Genomic DNA, 15456 nt, shown 5'->3' on the forward strand with positions numbered 1-15456 from the left:
CCTGGAATCCAGGCTCTCTTTCTGCCCTCCTGAGTCCTCTTCCACCTAGCACCCCAGAAGTTGGGAGACCTGGGCACCTTGTCCCCACCCTGCGTGCCTTCCAGGGGCCTGGCCCCGTGCTGACAAGGGTGCTCAGGAATGCAGCGTGGGTGAGGGAGATTCCCAGCCAGCAGAGCGGGGAGAAACACAGCTGGCTTGACCCTCCGCTTCCTGCTGCCCATGGTCCTGTTCCTGCTGCAGGCCTGAGCTTAGCATTTCAGGATGGAGGTCTTGGCAGGGCCCAGGAGGAAGGCAGGTACACCTGAACCAGCCATATGTTTTGGCCCTTTCCCACACTCAAACCCTGCACTTTTCCCCATCCAGCCCCACACAGGCCTCCCCCCAGCCCTGTGTGATGGGGGCACTGTTTCTGCTATTTCAGCCTCCTGCCCTTCAGGCCCTAGTGCTTTTCACACCTGTGACCTCACAGCACCTCCTTACGCTGCTGGGTAAACAGGCATCAAGAAGCCAAACAAGGGGGCTGGGAATTTAGCTAAGTGGCTTCGGTCCTTGCCTGGTAAGTGCAAGATCGTGAGTTCAATCCCTGGTACCAAAACAACAACAAAAAAGCCAAATAAAACATGACGAGTACACCACCAGTATCATGTCACTAGGAAGACACACCGCTGTATACAAATGCTGATTCCTTGTGTGGGAGACAACGCCAATGTCTCTCCTTGAATGCAAAACAATTACTGCATTTCTGATTATTTGAAGACTTACTTCCTTATACTAATATGTACAGAGCTGGCTATGGTATTCCCTTCTCTCTTCAGTTGGCTCTAAGCATTGCAAATAAGGCTAGCTGAGGTGCTGGTATGTAATCTCTAAAGCCAACAGGCAGTCCTGTCTCCTCCAATAGTGTTCTGTAAAGGATGTGAGCACAGCAGGATGCTAGAGCCAGTAGCTCCGGGAATGTCAGCTGGGGAGAAGCCTCAAGGTGAAGAGGCCAAGACTCCCCAGGACACAAGAGTTTGCATATCAGAAACCAAGGACAGCCTCCCAAAACAATGCAGTTGCTACCTTAATTAGATTATGTGACTTGATCCTTCTGTGTACCTTTATCTCTGCAGTTTACTGAGAAGTGTTTCTCCCACCTGGCCACCAGCTCAAGTTGCATAATTCCCACCGTCCTCTCTGTCACTCATCCCTGAGCCACCCCGCTTCTTCACAAGATAATAAATGCTGGGAGAGGCCTAGGATCAAGGCCGAGGTCCACACATCCTCACAGGGATTGGATTTAGGTCCCCTTGGTTGCCCTAAGTTTGGAACATGTCTTGGTGTCTTTACTCTTGCCGTGGGTTGCATTGGTGGTGGTAGACTGGAATTAACTTGCTGGGATTCCAATTCAACGGGGTTACAAATACAACTTTTTGGATTGTGAGGAAACTAGAAAGAGGATTGCAGTACTTGGATGACTGAATTCAGTATTTGGGATTATGATACCTTGAATCTCCCTCAGGGTGCCCCAGGTGGCCTGGCAGAGTGGGTGGGTGTAAATTTGGGGCTTAGGACAAGACCAAGGACTGAGCTGCAAGCCTGCAGACTAGGATGGGGCAGACCTCTTCTTTCTCTGTCCCAAGGACCGCATATCTAGCTGGGCTGTAGACAATCAGACTCTGGTGTGAGTGCTGGGAAAGTTTCTCTAAAATTCAGGGTTTTTTTTTTTTTTTTTTTTTTTTTCCTTTCTGGGTGAACCGACTGCTCCTTGCAGGGGACCCCAGGAATTGAACCCTACTCTATGAAAGGTCAAATTTCAGTACCCTGCTCCATTCACCCACCCTTCGCCCATGTGCACCCTGTGAACGGACAAGTGATGGGTGGGGTGTCCTCCCCAAGGGCCCTCCAGCCACTCATCACACGACATGGCCCAGGACACACACTTCTCTGCAGAAAAGAGAACTTGACTTTATTGAGAAAGTCTACAAAATACAGAAGGCGGATAACTCGCTCACTGTAAGTCAGAAAATAAATAAATTCTGGGGGTCAGGCAATTTCTTAAAAAACGTTTTTGCCACCCAGCATTCCCTAAATATAAGATAAAATGTGATTTATTTGCAGATACAAAATATAAAGCCCAGCTCAGGGCCACATGCCACTCTTCCCAGGGAGCAGGAGCTGGGCTCTGGCTGGGGAGAATAACTTAGGTTTGTGCAATAAATAAACGGAGGGAAGGGAAGGGGGACTGTATACAGGGGTGGGCGGGCTGGGCTTCCCCAAAGGCGGCAGTGCCACCCCCAACTCTCAAGGAACCCTCAGAGGTCAAGGCACTCCATGCTTTGGGACTGCATGCAGGATCTGTCTCCTCACTTCTCTACCGCCACAGTGGTCACTGTCCCCTTCCTCTCTGGCTGGCCAGCCCCTTTCCACTCTGCCATCTGTGTCACCTTCTCTCTCCCTTTGCTTCTCTCCCTTCTCATCAGCTCTGTTAATGGCTCGGAGGCCTCTCACACCTTCATCAGTCCCTGACCCTTGTCGCCCCCGGAGAAACCACGGCTGGAACCCTGGGGTAGCAGTGAAAAAGCCCAGTTTTTGGTTTTAGCTGAGTCCTTAAAGGATATGTGGCCTTGAACACTGTCCCATCGGCGGGGGTGTGGGGAGGTTCCCCATCTTAGCTGGGTCTCGCTCTCTACGACCCTCAGGACTAGGCCCCAAGAGAGGTGCATGCGCCCAGCAGGACAGCCCAAGTCACCCCCAGTGCCGAGCCCCCTTGAGTCCCGGACAGCGGGGTGAGAAGCCTTGCGGGCCGGGTCCGAAGTTTCCCAAACTCCCGAGGGGTGTGGCCTCGCCTCCCCGCCTGCAGTCCCTCCCAACCCAAGAAGGCTTTCGGCCGCGGGACCCCTGGCCCCAAATGTTTGCCAACCTAGCAAAGGTGCCCCTCCCCGGACCTATTGGCTCCCCGTTTGAGGGGCTGCAGAACCCAGGAAAGGAATGCGTGTTCGCCACAGGGGAAGGCAGGGAAATAAAATCCGGGAACAGAGGCGCTCAGGCACTTCGAGAAGGGAGGGGCCGGAGGCGCGGCTACGGTGGGGAGGCGGGCGGGGCGCAGCGACACTAAGTGCAGCCGGCCGGGCCTGGGGCGGGGCCTGTGCTGGGGGCGGGGCCTGTGCTGGGGGCGGGCCCGGGGGCGGGGCTGGGCGCGGACTTGACGATGGTGATCACGCTGGCTGGCGCCACGAGGGCGGCGGACCCGCGGGCCGCGGCCACCGAACGCGCGAAGCCCTGCAGCGCCTCGCACTTGCCGCGCAGCGCGTCGAGCTCCAGGCGCATGGCCGCGTTCTCGCGCGCCAGCTTGTCCACCTCGCGCTCCAGCTCCGACTTCTGCTTCTGCAGCTCCTCCTTTTGGCACACGCGCTTCACGCGGCAGCTGGCGGCGTAGCCGCGGTTCTTCAGGGTGCGGCGGCGCTGCTTGAGCCGGGTCACCTCCTCGGCCGAGAGCCCGCGCAGGTTCCGGTTCAGCTCGCGCACCGACAGCCCCATCAGCGCCTCGTCCGACAGGTGCGGCGTGTTCTCGCTCAGCTCGCGCTTGACCTGCGGGCGCGGGGACACTGAGGTCCGGGGTCCACTCTCGCGTCCCCCCCCCCAGGCGCGTGCGCCTCGACACCACTTTAGCCACAGAGGCGGCAGCTGGACCCGATCCAAGACCTCGAAGGAGAGTCGGAATCCCGAAAAGAGAAACCGGGCCAAACCGGATCGCAACACAACAGGTCAGGCCAGGGCTCCGCTGAAACCTAACCAAGTGTCAAGTCCTTGGCTCAGCCAGAGACACCCAGCCCGGAAAGCCCCTTAGAACGGGGAAGCAGGCCCAAACCAGGAAGTGACCTGTCCCGTGTCACCGAGAACTCCTGCCGCCTGCGGAGCCATCCCTGGAGATTCTGGGAAGGAAAGGAGAAGCTGGGATGCGAGGCTGTGCATGGGCTGACTCACCTTCAGGGCTTTGCTGGACAAAGGGTCCACAGACATGTCTGCCACAGATGCCTTCTGGGCTGGAGACCTAGGGAAGAACCGCAGTCAAGGCCACTTCCTCCCCACACCTAGAGTAATCCAAATTCACTGCCTTAGCACTGAAGGGCCCTGCTGCCTTAGAACTACCACCTCGGGGCCTTTGCACCTGCTGTTCTCTTGTGTCTCCCCATGAGATTACTTATCATCTAGGCCAATGCCACCTTGCAGAGAGGTCTTCCCTGACCATCTTGGCTAAAACATCCATGTGACATCATTAATCTCATTGATGAACCCTCGTAACAGTCACTTCTGCTTTTGGAGACAATGTCTCAATACATTGCCCAGGCTGGCCTTGGCCGATGACCCTCTCCTGGGAGCCTCCCAAGAAACACTGTCTCGAAAAAACCAAAACCAAGTCAAATAGGTGTGCTTTGGCCCCACATGGAGGAAGAATGGCTGGTGGCAGAAGCTTCTTTAGTGCATCTTTATTGAGCATCTGCTGTGTCAGGCACTGACTCTAGCACTGAGGCAGACAGGCACTGCCCTTGCGGGCTTACATTTTGCTGGAGAAGCGTGGGAAGGAGAGATAGATCATAAACCAAGATGGGAACCAGACAAGCCAGACACAGTGGCCTGCACCAACAATCCCAGCTTCTTGGGGAAGCTCCGCACAGCCTGGCCTCCAGCTCAAAGTGATCCTCCTGCCTCAGCCTCCTGAATGCTGGCTGGGATTACAGGCGTGCACCGCTACATCTGGCTGAACTGGGGATGAAAACTCATGCAGGGAACGTCCTGGGGGCCAGCCGTCATTGCCAAGGCGGAGAAAGGGACAGTCTCCCAGCCCCTTTAAAGCGATGATCTTTCTGCCCCCATGTGATCTGATCACCCTTTCAGTGTGAGTCTCAGCTTCCTCATCTGCCAGTTCCCCTGTGCATTATCATTAGCAGTGCCCAGCTTGCTAGAGATCAGGGGGCAAAAACCGTGTTCAGCCAGGCAGGGCGGTGCACACCTGTAGTCCCAGTGGATTGGAGGCTGAGGCAGGAGGATCACAAGTTTGAGCCCAGTCTAGGCAACCTAGTAGGACCCAGCGGTCCTGGGTTCCATCCCCAGGACAACAAAAACAAACCAGAATGTGTTTCCAGCTGAGCGCACCTGTAATGCCAACAACTCAGCAGGCTGAGGCAGGAAGGCTGAAAATTATGGGCTATATAGCAAGACTACTTTAAAAAAAAAAAGCCAGGCCTAGGCCCTGGCTCCGTGAGCTGCCTAAGGGTCAGCCTTGCCTCCCGCACACTGGGAAAACCCAGGTGACTCTGGGGGACTACGGGAGATGGAAAGGGCACAGACCTGCTGCCAGACCCACTGGCCCTTTCGGAGGGCATCCCACTCACTGCTGTGGGACGCCACCAGGTCAGTGAACCTCTCCGTGCCTCACTTTCCCCTGGGTGACAGCATCTGCAGATCCTGCCAGCCTTGTCTCAGGACTCTTCCTTGGCTCCCTCTCTGGCAGTAAAGCCAGGTCCCCACAGAGGCCACGGGGTGCAGGTGATATGGCCCCTGCATTTGTTCCCTGATCTCAGCTCCTGCTCAGCCCTGCAGCCTCCTGCTGTACCCTACATTCAGTGAGCGTCCCCAGGGCCTTGGCACCGGCTGCCCCCTCCACCTGGCAGTCTGGTTCTCTAGACAGCCCCCAAATCTGCTTCCTATCCTTCAGGTCTCTTTAAATCCCGTGTTCAACTGGGCACTGCATTGCACATCTGTAACCCTGAACCTACTCTGGGGACACTGAGGCAGGAAGTTGGCATGAGTTTGAGGCCAATCTGGGCTACCCAGTGAGTTCAAGGCCGGCCTGAACTGCATAGCGAGACCTTGTCTCAAAACAAACAAACACATGTTCATCTCGTTCAGCATTCCCAGCTTGGATACACAGAACCCAAGCGCACACACATGCACATACACGTGCACACACACACTCCCTCCCCACCTCTGTCTCCACTGCACTGTCCGTTATATAGAGTCACTTCTCACCGCACTACGGATCCACTCAGCGTCCGTCTTGGCCCATCCACCAGGGCCCAAACCCTGTCTGGCCACAGTGGATGCCCAAGTGTTTGTTAAACTATCAGCATGACTCAGGGGACAGTCCAGCTTTCTCGGGAACCCCCAGCCTCGGCTGGCCCACGCAGTCAGGGGTCTGGCAGCTCAGAGGAAAGGAAGGAGTGGGGCAGGAAAGGGAAGTTGACACTTGAAGAGCTTCCCCAGCAGAAGCAGCTGCTGTGGCCCTGGGCCGGGAGGGTCTAACAGCTTCCAGGCTTCCTTTTTGGGGAGAAGAGGAGGGGTGAGAAGGCTCTAACTATGTAATTCAGGCTGGTCTTGAATTCACTTTGTAGCCCAAGCTGTCCTAGAACTCAGTGATCCTCCTGCCTCAGCCTCCCTAGTGCTGAGATTACAGGTGTGCACCACCATGCCCGACTGGCACCAGGCTTCCGGTGGGATGGCTGGGAGAGGCTGAGACCTGTGCCATAGGCCAAGACTTAGGAGCTCTCAGCTTCCTGTGCCGATCCCAGGTGCGGGTGACAGGTAAGGCCTGCTTCGTGGTGTGGATCTCCAAGTTGCTGAACCCCTGGGCTCAGTGTAGGTCCTGGCCCGTTTCCCTACCTAGGCCAGGCTGCCCCACCCACCCAGCTCTCCTTGGGGGCCTCCGTGCCCTGTCCCCATCCTGCCTGCATAGATCCTTGCCAGATTTTCCAGAGACTACCTGGAGCCATTCACATGCCAACCCCTTGCTGCCAGCAGAAGGGCCACCTGCCCACACCTTCGGCCCTGCTGGCCCCAGCTTCCCTTCCCCCAGCAACGACGACAGGATTTTTCCACCCGGAGAATCTGCGAACCTGACCTGCTGCCTCCCAGATCAAAACCTTGCACGCTCCTGCTCCTGCTCCCCCGGCTCCAGCTCCAATGCTCAGCCCCCCACCCCCACCCGTCCTGAGAACAAGGCACCCCAGGTCCCAACCCTACCACCCCGCCTCCTGCTGCATTCCAGCGGAGAGGAATTTCTTTCACTTCCTCCCGCCTGCACTTTCCTGCCTCTGGGCTGGGTCCCAGTCCCATGACATAATGCTTTTCTCCTTTCCCTCTTCCCCAGGATAAGCAGCTGCCTCCTGCTCATCCTGCCCTGGGTACCGACGTCTCCTCCAGGAAGCCTCCCTGTCCTCGCCCCTGGGGTGAGCTGTATGCTCCCCAGGGCAGGGGGCACTGGACACCGCTGTGTGCCGGTGTGGGGTGGCTGTTTCCCAGCAGCCTAGTGGGACCCCAGATCCAAGCCGGAGCCCCCTGGCCCTGTCTCCCCCTCTCGCACCTCTCCAGCTGCCTCCTGGCTTCTCGAGGTGGAGACATCCCACCAGGGGAGCACAGGAGCAAGGAGAAGGGACCCCCTCTGCCCAGCCAAAGGGGAGACAGAAGGAGGGCAGGGAGGCCAGCATGATGTGAGTCCTGTCCTGTGCCTGCGTTCCCCAGGCTTCCACCTCTCTGGGTCCCTGCTTTCGACTCCAGAGTCAGAACATTCCTCCCTCTCAGGGTTTTGGTGCAAGCGGACAGACTGCAGAGGCCAGTGAGCATTCAGAGATTCTCAAACTGCTGCTCTGACCCGCCAGCCAGCACAGGGGTCCCGCCCTGACTCACCATCTGGGCATGGCCCACAAGGGCTCAGGGCCCTCTGATTCCGGATCCCTCAGACACCTGCCTGGCCCTCCAGGCAGCTCTGTGACAGCAATGGAACTGCCCAGGCTCACACAGCACGGGGAACTCAACGTGGCAGCAGTGCCCAGAATGAGGTGCAGAGGACCGTGTACCCCCCTGCCAGTCTCCACCCCTGAAAAGTGGGACGATCATCACCGTATCGGTATACAAAACCCAAGCGGCTTAGATAAGATCAGGAGTCGCACATGGTGGCTTAGCCTGCGTCACCCTCTCTGCTCTCAGCACAAATGTCACAGCACTTATTCCCAGTGAGTGGCCCGGCACTGAGCTTTCTCAACACAGAGCTGCTTCCCATTGAGTTGGACACAGCCTCAGAATCCTTCGGGAAGCAGCCTTCAGGGTGGCCCTGAGATGAACTGGCCACCGCCCCCTCTTCAGATGACGTTGGAAGTCTGCACTGGGCCTAATGCCTTGAAGGCTGAGGAGGGCTGTGTGTGTGTTGTTTTGTTAAGCCATGCTGGCCTCAGACTTGCAGGGATCCTCCTGCCTCCCAAGGGCCGGGACCACAGGTGTGCACCCCCAAGCCCTGCCCAAGGAGGGCTTTGAACTTGCTCATCCTCCTCCATGCCCTGGCCTGACCTCAGCCCCTCAGCCTCTCCCTGGTGTCAGCTGAGGCACCCACATGTACCCAGGAATGTCTTCACTCAGCAGTCATGCACAGAGAACAAATCACAAGGAGGGGGGTTTTCCCGTCACCCCAGGCTTTAGTCTCTGGCCTCCACCAGGCTGTAAGACAAGGTGCCCGGGTACCCGATCGCCACTAGCCTGGCTGACCCCAGGACCCTACCCCTCCTGGCTTCTCCTTTCCCCAAAAGCCACCAGAGCTGAGTCCCAGGGCTGCAGGTCCTGACACAGGAGGCACAGGGACCAACCTCAATTGCTCTTGGGGGACTGGTGGCTGCCCAGAGTGGATCCCAGTCCCGTAGCCTCCCCTAGCTGGCCCCGTGCTGGCAAGAGCCCCTCTCTGCCTGTTGAGCCAGCCGGGCTGCTTGCTCTGTGAGGACAGAGGGAAAAAATGTGTTTTCCTGACTCTTGGCAGCTGGTGCTGCAGAGCCTCCTCCCTGCGGGAAGACGGGGAGGCGGGAAGCAGTGGCACCCACAGCCTGCGGTCCACCTGGTTCTGCCCCCACTCACACTCACCGTGTGACTTCAGGTATGGCATGGTCCCCCTCTGAGTCTCAGTTTCCCCTCATGCCAAGCCTCCCCTGAGCTTAAGGCACTGCCCAGCAATGATGAACCAGGATGGCTGAGTTTAGCGTGGGAGATTCTAGCCCTTAGTGAGTACTTGAGACCACCAGCAGAGGGGGAAAAGGGATCAGGGAAGGCTTCCTGGAGGCGGGACACAGTATCATTCCTCCACCAGGGCTGCTTCCTCTTCCAGCTAGACCAGGGCCACAGCACCTCCTTCACCTCCAAGCCCCAGCGCCCCTGTACCCCACAGAGGCACTGTGACCTCAAGGCCTCCACCTCGGCCTCCCCACCCTCCTGGGACCTCAGCTAACCTCCGATGATACTGTGTGCTGGAAGGCAGATGTTACCTGAGCCCTAAAGGTCTGCTCACTTTTGAGACCCAGCTCAAGGGACCCATGTCCTAGCTTTCTGCTTCCCTGAGCCTCCCAGGCCTTTTTCTCACTGTGGTTTCAATGAAATGAAGCCATGGCTCATTTATTCAATCAACAAACATCCAAGCATTGACTACAGTGGACCAGACTCCCTGGTGGGCCTTGAAGGCCCATAGAGGAATCACTCCTCTGTTCTCAAGGACTTCATAAATCACCTCTCCATCAGACTCTGCCCAGTGGCCACCTCCTCAAGGAAGCCTTTCCTGATTGAGCAGGCCATGTGAGGGCCCTGTTCCTTACCTTTAACCAGTGACTTCCCCTCCCTTCACACGGCCCTGTGTTGCTCTGCCTTAGTTTGGTAGGTCAGTCTTTCTTCGAATCCCAGGAGAAGTGAAGCCCTTTTTCTTGCCACTAACTTTCCATAGGTGACCAAGCCCAGCGGCCACGCCCCTTATCCCCTGACACCAGCCCCATGCCAGGGCATTTCCTGCCTGGCTTGGGGGATGGGCCTGCCTGGCTTCTGGCTTTAACTCCCTTACTGAAGCCCCACACTCTTTTTTTTTTTTTTTTTTTTTTGTCTTTTTCATTTTTATCGGTACCAGGGATCGAACTCACGACCGCCTGCTTGCAAGGCAGGTGCTTATGCCGCTGAGCTAAATCCCCAGCCCCTCCCCACACTCTTTGACACCCCAGCTCTTGGTGGGCATGGTGTGTGGGGGGGTGTTGCCTCCCCTTGGTCTCCCACAGTTCCCTGTAACAGGCTGTGTGAGCAGCTGCCAGTCCTGAGTTCCACCTGCCGCCCTGCCATGCAGGAGGTTTCCTAGTTCTGCTTGGGATGGGGACCTGGGGCGGGGGTGGGTGGTGGGAGGGTGGTCCCTGGTGTGGTAGAAGACATCAACGGGGCACAAAGAGTCAAAGTTCCTCACCTTAAGAAGCTCAACTCCCACGCACCCCCCCATAATTCCCAGAGGGCCTCGGAGAACACAGATTTGGACCAAGGGATCCCTTCCCCAGCCCAGCTTCAGGCTGCCGGCCTGCACAGGTGCTTTTGCAGGTCACCTGAACCTTCCACGAAGAAAGACCTCCCACCCCGACTGCCTGTGGACCCTATCAGGCCCTGGCAGCTTAACTGGTTCTGGGGTCCCACAGCCTGGAGGGGGGTCCAGTCTAACCAGTCCCTCCACAGGCTAAAACTCCCACGAAGGCAGCCAACCAGGTATGGCTGGCCACTCAGACTAGCCACAGTAGCCACCAGGGAGGAACCCCGACTTTGGCCCAGGGTTTCTGGCCCTTCCGGTTTCTCCTGAGACTGTAAGAGGTTGGACAGAGTTCCTAGGGTCTGCCCTCCCCAGGGAGTTTGAAAACAACGATCTGATCTGCCCTCCCACTCGTTTGGCTACCAGGTCCACGGGGTGGGTGAGGAGGTGAAGGGTGGCTTTGGCTTACCTCAGCCCTGCTCAGCTGGGTGGGGACACTGGTACCTCGGCCCCACCCTGTTGCTGCGGGCGCCAGCTCTGGGCGGGGGACAAACATTGGGGTCACATGCTTAGGGCCCTGGGAAACTCCAGGGACAGCAGAAACCAGGCAGTCCAGGCTGGTGGGAAGGGGTGGGGGGCGGTCCAGGAGAGAATTTCCATTCTCTGAGTGTCCCGGGCTGGGTGGCTTCCCAAACTCAGGTTCTCATTTCGCATTTACTGCTGCGGTCACCCTAGGACACGCCCTCCGCGAGGTACCCACGGGCTTCAAGGAGAGCGCGGGACACACGCACACGCCGTGCACACACGCACAAACACCCGCGCGCGCGCACACGCCCGGGCAGAGCTCCCAGGACGCGGGCTAGGACACACGCGCACGGCCGCCGCCCGCGGACGTAAACAAATGGAGCACGCACGACCGCGGGCACCGGTCCCAGGCTGTTCTCACCGAGTCCCTTACGTGCACCCCCCGCCGCGGGACTGTAGCTGCGCTCGCTTCCTCCGGGTCTGGATTCCGCCCCGCCCGGCTGGGCTTCGGCCCGGTCCCGATCCCGTCCAGGTCCCCTGACCCTGACGCCCGTCATCCCCGTGATGGATGCCCCAGGACGCCGGCAGCGCCAACCCGGGCAAAACGACCCTGCCTCCTGGGGTCGGGCGCTCCGTCCTAGTCCCCGAGCAGCGCCCCTCACCTCCTTCCTGGCCCGCTAGGCCTGGCGCCCCTGGCACGAGCGCGTCTCGGTGCGGTCCCCGCGGCTGTCCCAGCCCGTGCCCTGGGCTGTCTCCTCTCCGGTCCGAACCGCCGATCCCTCGGATCCGAGCTCCCGGCTGCGTCGCGCCAAAGTTTTGTTGTGGAGCGGGCGGCGCAGGGGGCCGGAGCAGCGCGCAGTTGTAAGGCGAGCTTCCCGGAATTACTCACGCACAAGATTCCTTTCATTCATAAAAACCCAGTCATGCGCTGACGTCATCGCCCGGCCGCCAGCTCCTCCCGCCCCTCCCGGCCAGACCCCGCCCCTCCCGGCACGGCCACGCCCCTCCCGGCACGGCCACGCCCCCGTCGGGGGGGGGCGCCGCTGACTCGGCGCCGCCAGGGGGCTCAGCCCGGGTTCCGGAGCGCGCCGGCTGCGTCACGTCCCCCTGGCGGCCACCCGAACGGGCCGAGGGGGTCTCTCCTTCGTATCGCCGTCTGCGGTCGCGACGTCCTCTTTTGGACCTGCCCCCTTTGCCAGGATGATCTCATCCCGCCCGTGGTCTTCAGTGCCATCTCTGTGCCGGTGAGCCCGGCCACCGCGCCGCTCCGCGCCTCCACGCGAGTGTCAGGTGGGGACCGCGGACACAGCAGACCCCAGATTGTTTTATATTCTCTCTGGCTCGGCAACTTCAGCAGTTTCCCCTTGCACCACAGCCCAGTATACAGTGTATCAAAGTATGCTCCTCGCCTTAGCCTGTGGGGTCCTGGCCATCTGATCTCTATTAAGTTTGCAGCTCACCTGTGGCACTGTCCCCCGCCCCTGTTCTCCAGCCACACCAAGCTCATTCCTGCTGCCAGCCCTTAGCATGTGCTCTCCTCTGTCCACTTGCTAGGCTCTGTCTCCTTCTTGGGTCAGCTCAAGGTCACCAGCCAGGGCAGGACTTGCTTGACCACCAGGGCCACAGGCGTATTCGCCTGTGACAGTCTTGTCAACCCAACATGTGTCTTATGCTGCCTTCCTATCTGGAGGTGTCGCATCAGGTATTTGCATCTTCCTGAATGGGAACAGGAAGTTGGATGAGGGCAGGACTGTCTGGTTCCTCACTGCCTGTGAGCTGCATGGGATGGTGCTCAGCACACAGTAGGACCACAGGCTGCAGGAAGAAATTTGTGTAAGTCTAGAGAGGTAAAATGATTTTCCAGAGTCAGCAAGAATCCTGGTCTGAAAAAAATTAGAAAAAAAAAGGTGGGGCTGGGGATTTAGCTCAGCGGCATAAGCACCTGCCTTGCAAGCAGGCGTTCGTGAGTTCGATCCCCAGTACCAATGAAAAGAGAAAAAGAAAAAAAAATTAGAAAAAAAAAAAAAAAAAGAATCCTGGTCTGACTGATTGTGGCCCAGATTTGGGGTGTACCCCAGCATGAACCTGAGGCTGGGGGCCCTACCCAAAAGAGGTGGCTTTAGAGGCCTCTCCTGTGTTCTTGCTTTCCTGGCCACCCCATGCCAATTGTCCCCCACAGCCATCACCTTGATGAAGCTGGTATCACAGCATCGCTTACTCTCCCCGTGGATTTAGGACCTCAGACTGTGGCCCTTGATGTGGTGTAATTTGATTTCAGAACCTTTGCTGGCCTGGCTGCCTCTGGGTCTTGGTCCCTACAACCTGTATCCCTTACCTCCCCAAGGCCTTTCATTTCCAGTGCCACTGACTTCCCGGGTGACCAGATGTTAAGTCTGCTTTCTGCAAAAGAACTCCTGTGCCAGCTGCTCCCTGTCCTCCACTTGCCCAGCTAAGAGGGCTCTCAGGTAGCCTCTCAGGTGCAGAACTCCCCAGGTCTAGAAGCTACACAAGTGGAAGTTACCTGCTTCTCCACCTGTTTCCCATGAGCCTCTTGTGCCTGGCGCCAGGTAGGTCCTCCACTGTGCCGCCCGGAACCCCAGCTCAGCCTGGCAGGGCAAGGGGCCAGTGCTTCATTCCCCCACCCTGCAGGGAATGCTTCCTGCAGAAATGGTGCTCCTATAAGCACCTGCCTTGCAAGCAGGTGGTCGTGAGTTCGATCCCCAGTACAGGAAAAAAAAAAAGAAAAAAGAAAAAGAAATGGTGCCCTTTCTGGACAAGATCAACAGATAGCAGAAAACCAGCCCGGGCAACTCGGCAATTTAGTGAGACCCTGTCTCAAAATAAAAAATAAAAATGGGCTGAGGATGTAACTTAGTGTGAAAGTTCTGTGTTCAGTCCCCAGGAGAAGGAAAGAAAGATTCCCTGTCAGGATTGGGGGTGTAGCTCAGTGGTCACGCACTTTCCTAGCACAGCTGAAGCCCTGGGTTCTGTACCGGCACAGTGAAGATTGGTATTTCCTGGCTGGATGTTTCCTGGCAAGCCTGAGATTTGACTTCCGGTTCCTCGGGGGCGCCTGTCTGGGGTCCTTTAGAGCCCCTCGCAGGGCAGCTGTCCAACACAGGCCACATCCCAGCTTACCGTGGGTCCCCTGCCAGGTGGGAGTGATACCAAGGGGACACCGGTGGGCACCTCCAGGCGGGCACCTTGTCTTGCTCAGAGTATTTCCGCCACCTGGAGCCCCACACCAGCTTCTTACCGCTGGTAATTGATAATAATTAACAAAGCAATAACGAGTGTGCCGTTAATGAGACTCTTGCTTTGTGCCACCCATCATGCCGAGTGCCCACGACGTGGTGTATTTTGCCAGCTTTTTCCTCACTACCAAGGTACCAACCGCAGAAGTCTGTACACAGATCACACTTCAATGTCCTTAAACCTCAGCTTTCCTTCCGTGACACAGGCAGTGGAACCCAGGGCCTGCCCACTCTACACAGTGGCTTCACCACCACTGATCTACGTCCCCAGCCCTTTTTAAATTTGAGACAGGGTTTTGCTAAGTTGCTCAGAGTGACTTAAAATGGAGATTCTCCTGCCTCAGCTTCCCAAAATAAAATAAAATACAAGAAAAGACTGGGGGTGTAGTTCGGATCACACAGGCCCTGGCCCCGGTCCCCAGCAATACCGTAGAAGTAAATGCGTAAAGACATGGGCTAGTGGCCCTGCACGGACAGGTTTCCCACCGAAGTGCAGCTGTGGTGCTGACTGTGCCACTTTGGGAATGTTTGCCTGTGCGTAAGGAGCTCCCTGGGGGCCAGGGCCCAGATCAGGACTCCAGCTCCATTTAGGTGCTGCACGTGCCTCTCCAGCCCGCCACAGTCCCGGTGGCCAGGGGTGGGAGTCTCCACGGCAGCATCACTCAGGGACCCGGAGAGTTTCCGAATTCACTGCAATTCCAGTTCAGAGCTCTCCATCAGGGGGCTCTGCCGGGGCTTCGGAGGCTGCCGCGCCTGCTCTGGGCCCTTCTACACCGGGGCCTGGCGAACCGGCTCAGTGTAGCCCTGACGCCCAGCACCTGCCACCGAAGCTGCTCTAGGCTCTGGCAGTGGCTGTGGTCCCTGTGACCACCGCTGCCATACCCAGGGCAGCACAGGGGCCACCGTGGGGCTGCAGGGGACCCTTCTTTCAGCACCAGTCACCTGCCTCTGCCTCCAGGAAGAAGCCCGGCCCCACCCCTGCCCCGCCCTTCCCCCCTCTCTGTCCTCTGTCCCCTGTCGCTGCCCAAACCCCCTCCTCCTTCCTGAGGCCTCTCGCCTGGCCCCCACCCTCTTGCCCAGCCTGGAGATTCCCCCCCACATCTCTGAGCCCCCCATGGGTCCCTCAGGCCCCCACCCTGCTCTTTCTTCCTTTTTCTGGCCAAACCCAAGACACATCTGTGCCTCCTTCCTGCCCTGTCACAGCAGGCGCCCACAGTTGACTCTTGCTGTGAAATCTCACTGTAGCTAAATCCAGAGGCCAGTTTTGTTCCCTGACAGCTGTAACCTGTTTGCAGCCTCAGCCAGCCTCCCTTTCTGTTCACTTGGTGCCTTTCATTATTTATGTATTTAGGTATTTATGTATGTATGTACATAGGTATGTCAGTATGTATGTAT

The 15456-nt window shown here is 57.8% G+C and overlaps 1 protein-coding gene across 3 annotated transcripts; it reads right to left on the reverse strand.

Annotated features, from left to right (window-relative positions):
* Window positions 1-1922: 1922 nt before the first annotated feature.
* Window positions 1923-11731, reverse strand: Maff (MAF bZIP transcription factor F). Of its 3 annotated transcripts, none has more exons than XM_063243795.1 (3): window positions 11470-11731; window positions 3967-4033; window positions 1923-3570 (listed from the first exon to the last, which is right to left on the reverse strand). In XM_063243795.1, the coding sequence occupies exons 1-3, from the start codon at window positions 11712-11714 to the stop codon at window positions 3094-3096; spliced, it is 789 nt and encodes a 262-aa protein (XP_063099865.1). In that variant the 5' UTR covers window positions 11715-11731; the 3' UTR covers window positions 1923-3093. The 3 variants fall into 3 exon arrangements, with proteins under 3 accessions (XP_063099865.1, XP_063099867.1, XP_063099866.1); XM_063243797.1 differs by lacking the exon at window positions 11470-11731 and adding an exon at window positions 9606-11463; XM_063243796.1 differs by lacking the exon at window positions 11470-11731 and adding an exon at window positions 6881-6955.
* Between the last annotated feature and the right edge of the window lie 3725 nt (window positions 11732-15456).

This window comes from Cavia porcellus, unplaced genomic scaffold (assembly GCF_034190915.1).
Source record: "Cavia porcellus strain 051 isolate PalLab524CR breed Dunkin Hartley unplaced genomic scaffold, mCavPor4.1 scaffold_40, whole genome shotgun sequence".
In the NCBI taxonomy this organism is placed as follows: Eukaryota; Metazoa; Chordata; class Mammalia; order Rodentia; family Caviidae; genus Cavia; species Cavia porcellus.

Excerpts from the sequence above, each read along its gene's own strand:
- Maff (XM_063243795.1), bottom strand. The coding sequence starts at position 11,714 with ATGAAAGGAATCTTGTGCGTGAGTAATTCCGGGAAGCTCGCCTTACAA. Across the intron at positions 4,034-11,469 it reads CCTAGCGGGCCAGGAAGGAG|GTCTCCAGCCCAGAAGGCAT; the intron begins GTGAGGGGCGCT and ends GTTCTTCCCTAG. Across the intron at positions 3,571-3,966 it reads TGTCCAGCAAAGCCCTGAAG|GTCAAGCGCGAGCTGAGCGA; the intron begins GTGAGTCAGCCC and ends CCGCGCCCGCAG.